General features: G+C 40.8%; 1 protein-coding gene across 3 annotated transcripts in view; it reads right to left on the bottom strand.

The window, feature by feature from the left end:
• Positions 1-16568, bottom strand: part of PAX3 (paired box 3) — a 101439-nt gene that overhangs the window by 27853 nt on the left and 57018 nt on the right. For all 3 annotated transcript variants that reach the window (XM_005887477.2, XM_005887478.2, XM_070380054.1), the window contains exon 5: positions 5762-5967. In XM_005887477.2, the coding sequence (XP_005887539.1) occupies positions 5762-5967 (206 nt within the window). The remainder of the gene's footprint in view (positions 1-5761; positions 5968-16568) is intronic.

Below are 16568 nucleotides of genomic sequence, written 5' to 3'. Positions count from 1 at the left end.
TCACAGGATTAAACGAGACAACATAGTTAAATGAGACAATACAAACAAAGCTTATAAAAGAATACTATAAAAAAAAGTGTGTTCAGTAAATGTTAGTTATTAAGTAAAAATGTCACATTGAGAAATCCAAGAATTAAAGCCTTTGTTTTCTGAGTTCTGTCTATAGCCAAAGCCTTTCATGCCCCTGAGCAAGCAGGAAAGTGCCCAAATAACACCTCAAATAATTGAAAGCCAGTCTGGCTTGAACGGAGGCTTAGGTCCAAATTGTTTCCAAGTTTCATGGATTAGTGCTAATTGTCCCATGGTGTAAGCCTAATTTTGCTCTCAATAAATTACTGGTTCACATTTTTGGTGTGGTCCTCAAAAGCAATCTAACCTACATTATTCCAGATGGGTTATTTCAAATACAGTTTGAAAAATGGGAAGAGAGTGTAATCGTTAACCCTTAGAATTTACAACAAGATTACAAAATGTTTCATTAACTACCAGAGCTGATACTAAAGTGTCAATTACAGTACTTTCCAAGTAGGTAAATTCAGGACAATCTGCTTGTTCCGGAACTTCTTACTCACTCCACTCGCCCAGCCCTCCTACCACGGCTGCTACCCAGCCTTGATCACCATGTAGAGAGCAGGTTGGGGAGAGGACAGGCCCGGCTGACAAGAAGAAATGCCATGCTGCCGTGAATATCACACATGAGGGCATACACAACTTTATACATCACAAGAGCAAACTGCAGCAGAGAATGGCAGGATGACCACATTTTTGCTTCATTATGGAGTTCAGGACCAAATATTTCATACCTATCTTAACTTCTGAACTACAAAGATCTGTTAGATGGTTTTAAACCATCATTGGACGTCCATGAGAATCCCAAATTATCAATGTTAGAAGGGTCCTGAGAGATCATGCATCTTAGGGGCTTTTAATTAATGAAATGATCAAGGGGTGGTGATTTGTAAGAATATGAGGAAAGCTAGTGGCCCTCTCCCTACCTCACACTTGTGTGCACACACACACAGGCAAAAGCAGAACATCTGTGTACAAATGTCAAGTTTCCCAGGTCTCCTGAAATCCATTCATGATTATCCTAGTCATTCATGGACCCAGCCTAAGGCCATCTGATCTAAATACCATATTTTAAAAATAAAATTAGAAAAAATGAAGCCCAGTAGGATTAGAGCAAAATTAAGTGACTTGCTTGACAAAACCCTTTGGGTAAAGCTGAGACCAAAACCCACATCTTCTGACTCCTAGTTAAATCCTTTTTTTCACAAGCAGCTTCCTTTCCTGTCTTCCATTACCTGGGTTGCAAGAATAGTTCTTGGATGGAATATTTACTAAAACGTCTACACATCATAAGTGTTTGCAAGTCATTCCTTACAAAATTGTAGTTTTTGCCATTATTTGCATAACAACAGCTACCAGGGAGGTGAATTAAGCAAATTAGATCTTTGCTGTACAGTAATTCTTATATTGTGTACTCAGATTCAGCCCTGATAAATATAACATAGTTATTGTTCAAACAAATTTTTTCAAATACTGACAAAGTTCTACATTATTAAAGCTTTAATCATCTTTATCCACAAGAGCTTAGAAATTTTCTTCCATGGAGGGAGGGGAATGTAGACACATTTGGTTTTTTTTTTTTTTTTTTGGTTTGGTGTTGGGTTTTCCCAGGTGCCCCAAATTAAACTAACACACTCTCTGGCTATCACTCAAACTGAACTGACGCTGCTACTGCTTTCCCAGATCCTTCTAAAAACTAAAGGATTTTGTTCTGGCATTTTAATCAGTGATTAACTACTCCCTTCTTTTTCCTGCTGGGTTAAGTAAAAGATCCATATGCCGGGTGTTGTAGGGAATTTGTTAGGCTGTAGATCATAGCTGTGGTGCAAGACATGATGCGTCTCAAGGGAACTAATGAAGCCATAAGGAATGTAAAGAGTCACCGGGTTAAAGCCACATTAGGACAGCTGTTAGGTTAATGAGGGCCCTGCTTTGGAGAGGAGGTCACTGTACAGAAAAATATGAACCACTCTTTATTGGTTTGATCCCTTGTCCTCTGGAAGTTAATGGGCCATTCTTACTCTCCTCCACATTTCCTGAACCAGACGCGAGTGCCCGGCGCTGTACAAGCTGCACGCGGTTGGGATGAATTCTGTCTCCACGTACTTGTCTTTGGCGAATGCAACAAGGAGGCAGAGGAACAGGGAACACTCTTCTCAGTTTTCCATCACTCTCTTTGTTTGATTTCTTTAAATCCAATGTTTGTTTTTTGACTCTGAGTTCAGAACTGATCTCCAGTCTATCTTAAGGGCAGATCCAGTATGTGGGCTTGGCCAGCCTGGGGGGTTAGGGACCAGACCCTGGGATATAGAGAGCACGCAATAAAGGTTTGTCGAAAGAAAGGAAGAACGAATGGACCTCAACTTCACATTTAAACTAGGTGATCACAGAACTATAATAAAAGCAAACAGATTTGATGTAAATAATACATATAGCATTGTTATATCGGAGAAGGCAATGGCACCCCACTCTAGTACTCTTGCCTGGAAAATCCCATGGACGGAAGAGCCTGGTAGGCTGCAGTCCATGGAGTCACTCAGAGTCAGACACGACTGAGCGACTTCACTTTCACTTTTCACTTTCATGCATTGGAGAAGGAAATGGCAGTCCACTCCAGTGTTCTTTCCTGGAGAATCCCAGAGGCGGGGGAGCCTGGTGGGCTGCTGTCTATGGGGTCGCACAGAGTCGGACACAACTGAAGTGACTTGGCGGTGGCAGCAACAGCAGCATTGTTATACAATTATAATATGTACACTGTATATGTTACTATAAATAATATGATATATTATGATACCATACATTATATATGCTATATAAATATGAGTATATGTTACTATAAATAATATGTGATATATATATACATCATGATTTGTGGTTGAAAAAGTGTTAGTCATTCAGTCATATATGACTCTTTGAGACACCATGGACTGTAATCTGCCAGGCTCCTCTGTCCGTGGGATTCTCCAGGCAAGAGACTGGAGTGGGTTACCATTCCTTTCTCCAGGGGATCTTCCCAACCCAGGAATCAAACTCAGGTCTCCTGTATAGCAGGCGGATTCTTTACCATCTGAGCCATCAAGGAAGACCAGTTTGTGGTTAGAAGTGGTCATTTCTGGGAAAGAGCACTATATCCCAATGTACTAAATACAGGGATTGAATAGGTCCAGCTGCAAAACATTTGTGCTATAAATCCCAGCATATCTGGGACTCTTCACTGCATGTACCTCCAGCTCACACAATCAGATGCCTACATTCCACCTTCCACAGCAGTTCTCTCCTTTCCATTCCCACTGCCGCTGACCTATTTCATGCCCACCACCTTCAATGCCCTTTGCGTCAAGTTTAGCTGCCTTGCCTGAAACCCAAGCTCTCCACAAAATGTATGTAAGACTCAAAATTTCACTATTGTTTATCCACCACCCCTACAGTCCACAGAGTGCCTGGTACATAACAAGGATCCCTGAAATGGTGAGTGAATAACAAGAATTGACACACCTCTCTATATGTTATGTCTGATAGAATCATATTCTGCCCAGAATGATAACTGAAGTTAAGAATGCACATTTCCTAAGTATCAAAAAATAAACACTAAGAAAAGACCCTGATGCTGGGAAAAATTGAAGGCAAGAAGAGAAGGAGGCGACAGAGGATGAGATGGTTGGATGGCATCTCTGATTCACTGAACGTGAATCTGAGCAAACTCTAGGAGCTAGTGAAGAACTGGCATGCTGTAGTTCATGGGGTTGCAAAGAGTCAGACAAGACTTAGTGACTGAACAAAAACAGCAAGGATACAAAGAAAGCAAACAGATTTCCAATCAGCTTCCTTCCTGCCACCCTACCACTCCCTCTATTTAACCAAACTGAACTGTTCACTGTTTCCTCAACATGACTAGAGAGAAAATGAAAGTTCATCTGACATGTAGCTCGTGTGCGTCCAGCCCTCTGTGCTTCTGCTCATTATTCTGTTACTAAAATGCTCTCCCACCTACCCTGCCCCTTGAATATCTATCTAGACCCAGAAGTCCATCTGATCCCTCCCTTCTTCATGAGCCCCCCTTTTTTACCCTAACAAGATCTCACACCTTTCCTCCTCTCAGCTCTCACTGCACTTGATCTCTCTCTAATACACTTACCATATCAGCTCTGCTTTCAAATTATTTGTGTGTTTACTTTATTACTGCATTAAACACTAGTTCTTTGAGAAATTTGTCTTCATTCATCTTGGTGTTCCTTGACTTTTCTAGCACTGTGACGATCAGATAGAAAGTCAAGCTGAGAAAAGCAATCTGACTTGGCTCTACAGACTATAAGAGGCTATTCCAGAACAATCTGTGATGGGAGAGATAGTTAGAAGCATAGGGGAAGGTGTCAATCAATCTAGAGACCACACCAACTGCCTAGTTCACTGCTGAGTCCTCAGTCTGACTCTGACTATGAAAGTCAAGTATCTGGGAATAACATGACATTTCCGGATAAGGTAACTTCAACTCCTGGGCCAGTAAAGAATTCCAGGATACCCTGAGGCACTTGTAATCTTTCCATCAGTGCTTTTCTATGTTGGGGAGACTGTTTATCATTCATAATGAAACATTATTCAATCACTCAATAGAAACAAATTACACCCAAGTAGCCTTTCTCCAGGGTTCAGAACACTTCTAAGTTGAAAAGGTAATTTTACATGTTCTTAAAATAATAGTTACTTGAAAAGCTTCTAGACTTAAAGAAAAGGATTTTACCTTATACAGCTTTGCACTTCATCATGACTGAATGGCTACAGAGAAGAAATATATGGAATCCAATTACCGTGATCACTTACTAGCTACATGACTTTGGGTAGTTTACTTAAATTCTCTGAGTCTCAGCTTCCTCATCTATAAATTGGGGATATTCATAGTACCAAACTAGGTTTTAATTATAAGTAAATGAGTTAATCCATACAAAGCATTTAGAACAGTGCCTGGCACACAACAACCACTCAAAACTTCGTTGTCGTCCATGTACCACCCCCAAAATCTATGCATTCCCTGATACATAACAAGGATCCCTAAAATGATGCATGAGTAACATGAATTGACATACTTCTGTGTTACATTTGATACAATTATTAACACATTCTCCTCGTAATGACAACCGAAGTCTAAAATAAGAACGTACATTTTCACAAATACAAAATATACTAAGAATAGAAATAAAGCTAATTAAATAGATCACAGTTTTAAATCAATACATATAAAATACTCGTATCAAACAATGTGACAGAAAAGCCAAATATAGACATCATATCAATAATTGGACTTACCGAACTATTAAGAGGAAAAAGAACATTTTCTGACTTACGGTTAGCATAGTAAAATGTTGCTGTATCCCACAGACATACCTTGAGGAAGGGGGCAGGGGCTGGGGAAGGGGCAGAGGCGGGGTGGGGGGTGAGGAGCAGTGGCCGGAGGTGGTTGGACCACACAAGTGCAAATAAAAAGAAAAAAGACATGACGATATTGTTATCATGACAAGGCAAAATGTAAAGGAAAGAAACCAGAAAGGGAGAACTTTATAATGTGAGAGGCTACCATTCACAATGAAGGACCATTCCTAACATAGTTACTTTCTTGGTTTGAAATACACCTTAGAGAAGAAGATGCTCTTGTTCTCTGTCTGGGTTTACGCAGGACGGGATGTTGGGACGTCGGTACCTGTACTCGGGCCTCTGTAAGCTTTGCCCTCTGGGCCAGTTCCTCCCTGGTGTAAATATCAGGATAGTGGGTTCTCTCAAAAGCCCGCTCCAGTTCTTCAAGCTGTTCTGCTGTGAAGGTGGTGCGGCTCCGGCGCTGTTTCCTCTTCAGGGGCAAGTCTGGTTCAGAGTCGATGTCAGAGCCTTCATCTGATTGGGGTGCCGAGGCTAAAAAGCACAGGAGAAAAGAAGTGATCTAATGTATGTCAACAAACAAGTCAGTGGCATTCCCTGCTAGCCTCATGGTTAGGATTCTGGACTGTCACTGCCAGGCCCAGGTTTGATCCCTGGTCAGGCAACTGAGATCCTGAAAGCCGCTTGCTGGGGCCAAAACATGGGGGGAAAGAGGTCTGACCAAGATATAATGACTCAAATCCTAGTCTAAAGTACACTGCCAAAGTCCTCCCATGGACACCAAGCCCCTCCTTGCAGGAGTACATTAAATAGTATTCAATCTCTTCCCCAACCCCATCTCCAGGCTCCCCCAGGCAGAAATAATTGCTTTCTGCATCTGTCATTCTAAGTGCATTACAAGCTCTTAAAAAGCAAGGACAGGCCTCCTCCATTTTTTCTGGCCCTCACCCTTAGCATTTAATGGATACTTGGTTCTTGTCCAATATGAATCACATTTCAGTTGGTTCCTGATAAATTTTCACCAGCTTTTAGACCAGGAGAAAATTTGTTAAAGAGTGATTTTTAAAAATAAATATTCCAAAACTGACTTTGTATCTAAAAAGGCAATAACAGTAAACTATCACAGGAATCCTATAAATCTGTGGACTGTACTGCTCTTATTGACATTGTACAGGAGATAGGAATCAAGACTATCCCCAAGAAAAAGAAATACAAAAAAGAAAAAAGGCTGTCTGAGGAGGCCTTACAAATAGCTGTGAAAAGAAGGGAATTGAAAAGCAAAGGGGAAAAGGAAAGATATATCCATTTGAATGCAGAGTTCCAAAGAATAGCAATGAGAGATAAGAAAGCCTTCCTCAGCAATCAATGCAAAGAAATAGAGGAAAACAATAGAATTGGAAAGACTAGAGATCTCTTCAAGAAAATTAGAGATCACGGTGTGATCTCACCTAAAGCCAGACATCCTGGAATGTGAAGTCAAGTGGACCTTAGGAAGCATCACTTCGAACAAAGCTAGTGGAGGTGATGGAATTCCAGTTGAGCTCTTTCAAATCCTGAAAGATGATGCTGTGAAAGTGTTGCACTCAATATGCCAGCAAATTTGGAAAACTCAGCAGTGGCCACAGGACTGGAAAAGGTCAGTTTTCATTCCAATCCCAAAGAAAGACAATGCCAAAGAATGCTCAAACTACTGGACAATTGCACTCAACTCACACACTAGTAAAGTAACGCTTAAAATTCTCCAAGCCAGGCTTCAGCAATATGTGAACCGTGAACTTCCTGATGTTCAAGCTGGTTTTAGAAAAGGCAGAGGAACCAGAGAGCAAATTGCCAACATCTGCTGGATCATCGAAAAAGCAAGAGAGTTCCAGAAAAACATCTATTTCTGCTTTACTGACTATGCCAAAGCCTTTGACTGTGTGAATCACAATAAACTGTGGAAAATTCTGAAAGAGATGAGAATACCAGACCACCTGACCTGCCTCCTGAGAAATCTGTATGCAGGTCAGGAAGCAACAGTTAGGACTTGACATGGAACAACAGACTGGTTCCAAATAGGAAAGGGAGTACGTCAAGGCTGTATATTGTCACCCTGCTTATTTAACTTCTATGCAGAGTACATCATGAGAAACACTGGGCTGAAAGAAGCACATGCTGGAATCAAGATTGCTGGGGGAAATATCAATAACCTCAGATATGCAGATGACACCACCCTTATGGCAGAAAGTGAGGAGGAACTAAAAAGCCTATTGATGAAAGTGAAAGTGGAGAGTGAAAAAGTTGGCTTAAAGCTCAACATTCAGAAAACGAAGATCATGGCATCCAGTCCCACCACTTCATGGGAAATAGATGGGGAAACAGTGTAAACAGTAGCTGACTTTATTTTTGGGGGCTCCAAAATGACTGCAGATGGTGATTGCAGCCATGAATTAAAAGATGCTTACTCCTTGGAAGGAAAGTTATGACCAACCTAGATCAGATCAGATCAGATCAGTCGCTCAGTTGTGTCCGACTCTTGGCGACCCCATGAATCGCAGCACGCCAGGCCTCCCTGTCCATCACTAACTCCTGGAGTTCACTGAGACTCACGTCCATCGAGTCAGTGATGCCATCCAGCCATCTCATCCTCTGTCGTCCCCTTCTTCCCTCCCAGCATCAGAGTCTTTTCCAATGAGTCAACTCTTCGCATGAGGTGGCCAAAGAATATTCAAAAGCAGAGACATTACTTTGCCAACAAAGGTCTGTCTAGTCAAGGCTATGGTTTTTCCAGTAGTCATGTATGGATGTGAGAGTTGGACTATAAAGAAAGCTGAGTGCCAAAGAATTAATGCTTTTGAACTGTGGTATTGGAGAAGACTCTTGAGAGTCCCTTGGACTGCAAGGAGATCCAACCAGTCCATCCTAAAGGAGATGAGTCCTGGGTGTTCATTGGAAGGACTGATGCTGAAGTTGAAACTCCAATACTTTGGCCACCTGATGCGAAGAGCTGACTCATTGGAAAAGACCCTGATGCTGGGAGGGATTGGGGGCAGGAGGAGAAGGGGACGCCAGAGGATGAGATGGCTGGATGGCATCACCGACTCGATGGACATGGGTTTGGGTGGACTCCGGGAGTTGGTGATGGACAGGGAGGCCTGGCGTGCTGCAGTTCATGGGGTCGAAAAGAGTCGGACATGACTGAGCAACTGAACTGAACTGAACTGACTGCTCCTTATAAGAAAAACCATGTTAAATTTACTATCTCATTACCAGGTATTAGGAAATGCTTTAAGGGGAGTTTAGATATTGTTAATGTAAGTCTCAAGAACAGAAGCAGGCATAGTCTAGTGAATTGTTTCTAAACAGAGATTCAGAGTCTGGATCTCTGCTGAATGGATAGGCAGCTGCTCAGAACAGCTGCCTAATTTGAGGCATAAACTGACAGTAAAGAATCTGCCTGTAGCACAGAAGATGGGTTCTATCCCTGGGTCAGGAAGATCCCCTGGAGAAGGGAATGGCAACCCAGTCCAGTATTCTTGCCTGGAGAACCCCATGGACAGAGGAGCCTGGCAGCCTATACAGCCCATGGGGTCGCAAAAAGTCAGATATGACTGAGAGACTTAGTGGACAAACCAGTAAACAATCCACCAGCCAAGTTAAAAATTAAAAAAAAAAAAAAGAGAGTGATACCAGTACTCTAACTTGAGGAATGCAGTGCAAAAATGAAAATGCAGGACCCTATGTTCAAAAGTTCATCATGAATTCCAAGATGGCAGCAACAGAGCATAAAACTAAGCACAGGGCCTCTCTCTGCACAAGCGGGCCTGGGTGACTGAATAGTTCACATGGCCCTGAAGCCAGCCTTGCTGCAGCCCCCTCCACCAAAGCTTGAATTTGCCTGTGTATGAGCACAATCAGGGAAGACCTCCAAATTGAGTATGCAGGTGCCTAAGAAAGAGGAGCAGGAGCTGGGAAATTTAAGTAGAAGTTTGTGTTCGTGATGCAATTTGGTGTGTGTGACATAACAGTAACCGAGCACCTGTTGGCCAACAGCAGGTTCTGCAGTTTGAGGACGCATCACACAAGGGTTCTCAGTAGGAGAGCAGTCCTCTCTCAGAGTCCTGGACCTCAGGGCAGTGGCAGAGGCTGTCAGGGGGCTGTCAGACCATAAACTCTGAGCACAGCACAGGAGCTGGAGCCACCGTGCTCCTGAAAATATCCAAATGCACTCAGAAAACTCCCCAAACAACTGGGGGATCCTCTGGGGAAAGGGCCTATGTATGCTGCCAGCCAGAAAATTGTAGATTACTAATGGGCTTCCCAAGTGGCACAGTGGTAAAGAATCCACCTGCCAATGCAGGAGATGAAAAAGACGTGGATTTGATTCCCTGGGTCAGGAAGATTCCCTGGAGAAGGAAATGGCAACCCATTCCAGTATTCTAGACTGGAAAATCCCATGGACAGAGCAGCCTGGTGGGCTACAGTTCATGGAGTTGCAAACAGCTGGACATGACTGAGTAGACATACACAATGTCAAGGTAATTCATTTGCCCCCTCAGGCCGGAGGACTTGGGGAAATGCAAGGGGTGCTAGAAACAATCTTAAAATGTAGTATCTCCTACAATACCAATTTTCTTTTCTCTTGAGCTCAAACCTAATTCTGCCCCATAGAAATTTTGAATTTCATTCAACTTTAGAATAAGCTATAATTTGCCCCAAAAATGTACCCATACAAAAGAACTCTTAAATATAATTCTAAGTTTTCTATTATTTTAATACTTTTACATTTTATTCACATTCAAATACTGTGAAATTAAGAAAGTAAATTAATAATATATATAACTAATTAAAGAAAACCAATTCTGGTATATAAAAGCAAAAGGTAATTATAATATATAATGCTCCACTGTGTGTTGGCCATTATACTTGGTTTTTCAATTATGTTATCTAATTTAATATAAAATGGTCTAATTTAATATAAATCTTATTTTAGGATATTTTAGCATTAACTGAAAGAAAGAAAAATAGACTTTCTTTAAGTATGGGAGTATTTTACAGGAGTATTAACATGCTGACTGCATGCTGCAGTCCATGGGGTTGCAAAGAGTCGGACTCAACTTAGCAACTGAACTACAAACATTAACTTGCTAAAAAACATGTTGTGCGTTGCGTGCTAAACTTCAAAAGCAGCCAATACAACTTACATGTGTCTACCTTTAATAAATGTGAACCAAATTAAAAGAATAATAATTTGTGCATAATTGTAGGGCAGTGGTTCTCAAACCTCTAGAGCATCAGAGCCACTGGATAAACTTGTTAAAACTCAGATGGCTGTCCCTTCGTCTGATTTCATTGGTACAGAAGGGGCTCTGAGAAGTCACATTTCTAAGACATTCCCTGGTGACTGATGCTGATTTTGCTGATCCTGGACTGACACTTTGAGAACCATCTCTATAGAATATTCCAGACTAGTTATTTGCTTCCCCTGCAAAATTCCTGAGTATATAAAATATTTTTCCACCACAATTTATCCAAAAACTTGCCCCTACTTGCCCCTTCAATTATAAATAATATACTCAAGAGACAAATTACTCATCCGCCTAAGAAGAAAATAAATTTTTATAAAAGGTATTCCTTCCATACTTTCAGTTTTTGTTGCCTTTTTTGTCTAATGTGAATTCAAGTAAAAAACTCGACAGCATTTAAAAACTGACCTAAATGTCTCCTCTGCCTGTGAGAACTTTAAATCTATGCTTGCACTTTCTCTTACTCTGATCCCATTAGGATAATAGTATGTGGAAATTTTCATGTTTCCTTTGGGAGTCTCTGGGGCTATTAAATCCTCCCAAGTAAATATGATGTGCCATGCACTGTCAGGTCAATTAATCAAAATCACCGCTAGTTTCTAGAGAAAAATGGCTGCTTAGATGTACAAGAACCAGCCAGAGCTAATTCTGAGGGTCAAGACCACTGTTTCAACTTAACAATTAATGCCCTTCCACCTCTACCCCCCGCAGAATATAAACTCTGTGAGCTTAAGTCCCTTCCTTTGACTTGTTCATTGCTAGAACTACTGCTGAAACATAATATGTGCTCAATAAATACATGCTGAATGGCTAGAAGTACAGGAGAAAAATTCAGTTTTGAACTAAAATTTACTTCTCTGCCATCATTTTAGATCTTTAAAATGGAAATTCTGCTCTTATGAGTCACCCACCATTTAGATGAGCTTTGAGGGTGGAAGTTTTGAATCCTTAAAAATTACTTGAAAACTGTTGCAAGCATTTGAATGCAATTGAATTTTTTTCTGAAGAATAATTATCAATTCAAAGAGGATTGTGATTAAAAAAAAAAAAAAAGGTGAGGAACTATCAAAAGCCAGTGATGAAAAAGACTCAGACTATCTAAGAGTTCAGTAACACAGCCTTCACCACCAAAAATAAATTTTTCTTTAACAAGTTAGCAAATTACTACTTTTACTTCTAGACTATATATTCAAAAGCAATCCAAAGGTTCCATCTAACTAGGAAAAACTCCAAACAGCATAATTTCAAAGGCACTGAGGAAACGATTTGCCTGATTTTTCTGCTGGAAAATTATCTGAACAAACTGATCATTTTTGACACTGTGAAGCCACAGTCTTACAAGCTAATTCTAACTTTTCCCCATCTGTGAATTCCAGAGGGATGTGGGCTTTAAAAAATGTTCAGTGAACCACCCTAGATTAATCTACAAGCTAGGAAATACTAGCTCTTTCTAAAGACAGAAATACTACCATTTCTTGTATCACTCAACAGAATTAAAATGTATTAGTCACACAGAACATGGTTTGCAATAATGTCCTGAACTTGAATCAGTTTTTACCAAAAACAAGTCTAAAACTTAAATCCCATTTTGATAGCACAAACTAAATCATTCCATTGAAGTTCTAGTTTACATATTTAACTTTGTTCAAAACTGGAACAAATTAGATACTAGACACCAAGTTTCTAACCTTGCTAAATATTACAGCAAAGTAAAAACAAGACTTTTTTTTTTTTCAGACAGCTTGACAGAAAGAAATTATATATATTTTTTCTGTGTAGAATATTTAAGCTATGACTTTGAAACTACAAGCAGCATTAACAAGATGATAATCTAAATGTTCATAAATTGCCAGGCTATAGCAACTAGATTAAATATAATTTCTTCAGTCTACTTGTACTGTCTGGCCTTAATACTGAAGGGAGATGTTCGTACATATAAGTTGCTCTATCACATTCTACACCTGCCTTCACAAAGTTTGTTTTATCATTCATTACAGATACTATCCCCCAGTTTGAAATTCCAGAATGGTTCTTATAAGAAAATCCGTATCGATACATAATGTAGTTTTTTAAGTGGAAATTTTATTATTTTAAATTGTATAAAAACTCTCAGATTTTATCCCAATCCATGTTATCAGACTTCGAAAGTTTTGACCCTATTACCAAAACCTCTTCACAACCCATTCTCTGATTTATACGTTAGTTTAACTCAATGTCACCAATGGACCTGGAACAAATCTTACCAAGAGGTTGAGAATTTCTCTCCTTTCCTTATGTAACTAGACAAAAATCCTGTAAAGTAAATACTCACCCCATTGCACAGGAAATGGAAAGACTCAGAGAGGTTATTCAGATCATACAGCTGGGAAACTAGAATTTGACCCAGGTTTATAGGACTTCAGAGAACTCTCCCTTCTAGCCTGGAACGTCCTAAATAGGTGTTGAGTTCCTCTCCCTCTCTCTCTCTCTCTCACACACACACAGTCCTTTTGAAGAGGAATACCAGAAACACACGAAATCAGTAATTCCAATATAAATCATTTAGCTGATTGCCACCACCATTCTCATTTGTCTCAAATTTTCAAAACTTAGACTCAAGCAAAAATCGACAGAAATACAACAGTTTGACAGTTAAAATGTGAAAATGTTAGTCATTCAGTCATGCCTGACTCTTTGTGACCCCATGGACTATATACAGCCTGCCAGGCTCCTCTGTCCATGGAATTCTGCAGGCAAGAATACTGGAGTGGGTTGCCATTCCCTTCTCCAGGGGATGTTCCCAACCCAGGGATTGAACCCAGATCACCTGCACTGCAGGCAGATTCTTTACCATCTGCCAGGGAAGCCCCCATACTTTGAATATACAAAGAATTCAATAAATATTTGTTGAATTAAATTCAATTGGAAAATTGATAAATCAATTGAATTTAATTCAACAAATATTCATTGAGTTCTTTGTATATTCAAATAAAGCACTAGGAAACTAATCAATTTTCCAAGATATTGAATCAATTTAAGAAATTAAAATTGTCTGACCATTTGCAGTCTCCATTAATAATCATCATAGGCCCTTGGTCCTAAGTAAGATCCAGGGTCAAGCTGGAAAATATTATTGATCACAAGCAGTTGAACTGATCACTCAGTTTATATCTGTATTAAAGCCTCTTTTTTATATTAAAGGCACCCTGATGAAAGGATATCAAGAGCTATAAGGTAACCTCAAATTCTTTTAAGACAAAAAGGACAGGAATAAAAGTTTGAAATCTGTTGGGATATTCACAAGTTATTCAGCAGAAACCTCAGTGTGATCGCTGGAAAATGTCACCTTTCACCAGATGCCTAAGTATTTCAACCTTGTGTTTTATTCTTAATTTTGAAAGAAGTTCATTTCTTCTTTTTCTATGTCCAGCTAATTCTAAGTGTTAGGAGCAAAAATTTTAGTTATCCCAATGATCTCACACTAACTCCCAAAACCAACCTTGGGAAAATGGATATTTTCAGCTTAAAAAAATAAAAAAGGTCAAGCATAGGCAACAATCATACCCCACAGGATTACAAATTCTTCCTTCAGAAACAAACTGGGAGGAGAAGGCAAAAGTCTTACCACCAGCGACGGACCATGAAGTTTAATTAAAGAAGGAATTACAGAATTAGAGAGTATGTCTTTGTCCGTTAACCCCTTGTGACCTCTTCTGTAGCCTCAGGAAATATTTCATCCTAGTTAACGCTATTATACATGAGATCTTACCTCAATTTTATAGGGATTTAGTCATGTGGGATTCTATAATTACTGGTTTCCAGACCAGTATAATTCAGAGATGGGAGACAGGCAAAAAATGGAGAAACAAAATAACTCACAAGAGTGCATTTGGCACTGTCTTTCTTCTCAGCAAGACCTTTCATTTGAATAATTAAAGAATCAAAACATGACAACCATTTAAACTCTATGTTTGCCCCTGATATAATACAACGCGATTTACAGACATGGGAGGAGGCCCTGCAGGTTTTGAGGCTGAACTTCCTTGGTCATAGGTCATTTCTTCTTAGACGGCCTCAGACTGAATCACGCGGTCCCGGTGTTTATACTAACCTTTTGGAGCTAAACCTGTCAGCACCGGTCCTCAAATCTGTGTTTCACTGATGAAAGAACAAAATAAAAATAAAAATGGTTCCTGAGAGCCCCACGAGGTGGTTTCACCCTGTGTTCGACACTGAACGGGTATTTCAGAGTTATATCCCATGAGGTCTTTAACGGGTCAACTTGAAGTTGGATGCACTTTACTTGGCATCCAATCGTAGAACGTCTCGTGTGTTTGCGAGTTTCACTATTCAACACAGGAGGAGACAATGGGACAACTAACTGTTTTCTGATCTGAAGTGGTCCTTTTACACTGAGAGAGATGTGAATGACCTCTCTCGTGTTTACTCGGGTGAAAGCCAGGAAGAGTCTGATATTCCCTCACGGCCCCAGAGTAAATGACAAATGACATTTTCCCTTTGTGATCTTTGGGATTTTTGTTGACTTATTTGGAGGCTTTTGTTGGATCCCCAGAAATGGCCTGTGGCCGAGGCCTATTCTACCGATTTCCACGCTCCATCTGTGGAATCCATCAGCGGAGCGTTTACCCTCATTCAGGGCTCTGACACCTGCCTGGCAGGGAGCAGCAGACACAAAGAAAGCCGGAGTGGATGAGAAAGGGGAGGTTGGGTACTTTTTTTTTTTTCCAGAGGCGGGAGGAGGGGGAGGTTGAAATGGACGCACAGTAGGGGTTAATCCAAGCCAGTAGAGAGACTTCAGCACCTGGAAGCTTCTCTTCCACATTAATTCACAAGCTAAAAAGTAATCGGCGATTTTATTTAATATTTAAAGTTGTATATACGTCGAGAGAAAAAAACTCCGCTGAAAAGAACAAACCAAAGTTTTACAACAAAATCCTAAGGTATCTAAGATCTAGCCAGTGTGTGTGTGACCTAACAAATTCTCGAACTTTCCAGAATTCCTAATTCAGAACTAGAATTTGAGTAATTCTGACTGTGTTCGTTGATAAACTAGGAGAGACGGTTTAGTCTATAACCTGATCAGCGGCTTCATGGGCGAGATGGGCGGGTAGAGGTCTTGTTTTGCTTTTACAGCCACTACAATTTCTCCCGCAAAATGTGCCAGCCAGCCCAAAAATCTTTAGCAATTACAAAAAAAAAAAAGCAGGACAGTTTATGGGAAGGATATTCTGGGCTCCCTCGGAAAGGTTCTTTTAGAAACTCTCAATATAATTAAGACCCTCCGGCCCTTCACCTACCCTTGTTCCCGCCCAGCAGCGCCCCGCACCCCCACTTGGGGGCTGCAGAAACGTAATGCCGGTCCCCTCCCCTCTGACCCAAGCCCTTCCCTCGGAAGCTGCCTTCTCACAGCACGGGGTCATTAGAAGGAAAATAAGCTCCTGCCAGGTTGGTGCTAATCAAAATAGCACAAATAAACCCTGACACTCAACAACTCCCGGAGTCCCCGCTGCCCTGGGAGGAGAGTACAGATTGGTTATGAATATGGCCGGCCGCGGGGGCAGCCCAGAAGGGCCGCGTGTGCTCCGGACCCGGGAGTCACTTGAAAAGGACAACGTGCACCATTGGGTGTTTATGTAAGATAAGGGCTGCGAAGCAGAGGCTGGCTGTACAACCTAGTTGCCTGGCCCACAAGACCCCCCTCCCCACCCATCCTGAGGTTCCAGTAACACTGAATTTCACGTGCGCGTGAGGTCTCCATCCACTTTACACTAAGGAATCGTATTGGGGGTGGAGCTCTCTTCTCACAGCCACTACCTGACCATGAGTCACTTACAAGGCCTCTTTTGTAAA

The sequence above is a fragment of the Bos mutus genome, chromosome 2 (assembly GCF_027580195.1).
Source record: "Bos mutus isolate GX-2022 chromosome 2, NWIPB_WYAK_1.1, whole genome shotgun sequence".
Taxonomy (NCBI): domain Eukaryota; kingdom Metazoa; phylum Chordata; class Mammalia; order Artiodactyla; family Bovidae; genus Bos; species Bos mutus.
The sequence above is the reverse complement of the archived record's forward strand: the minus strand, read 5'-3'. Positions and strand labels throughout refer to the sequence as shown.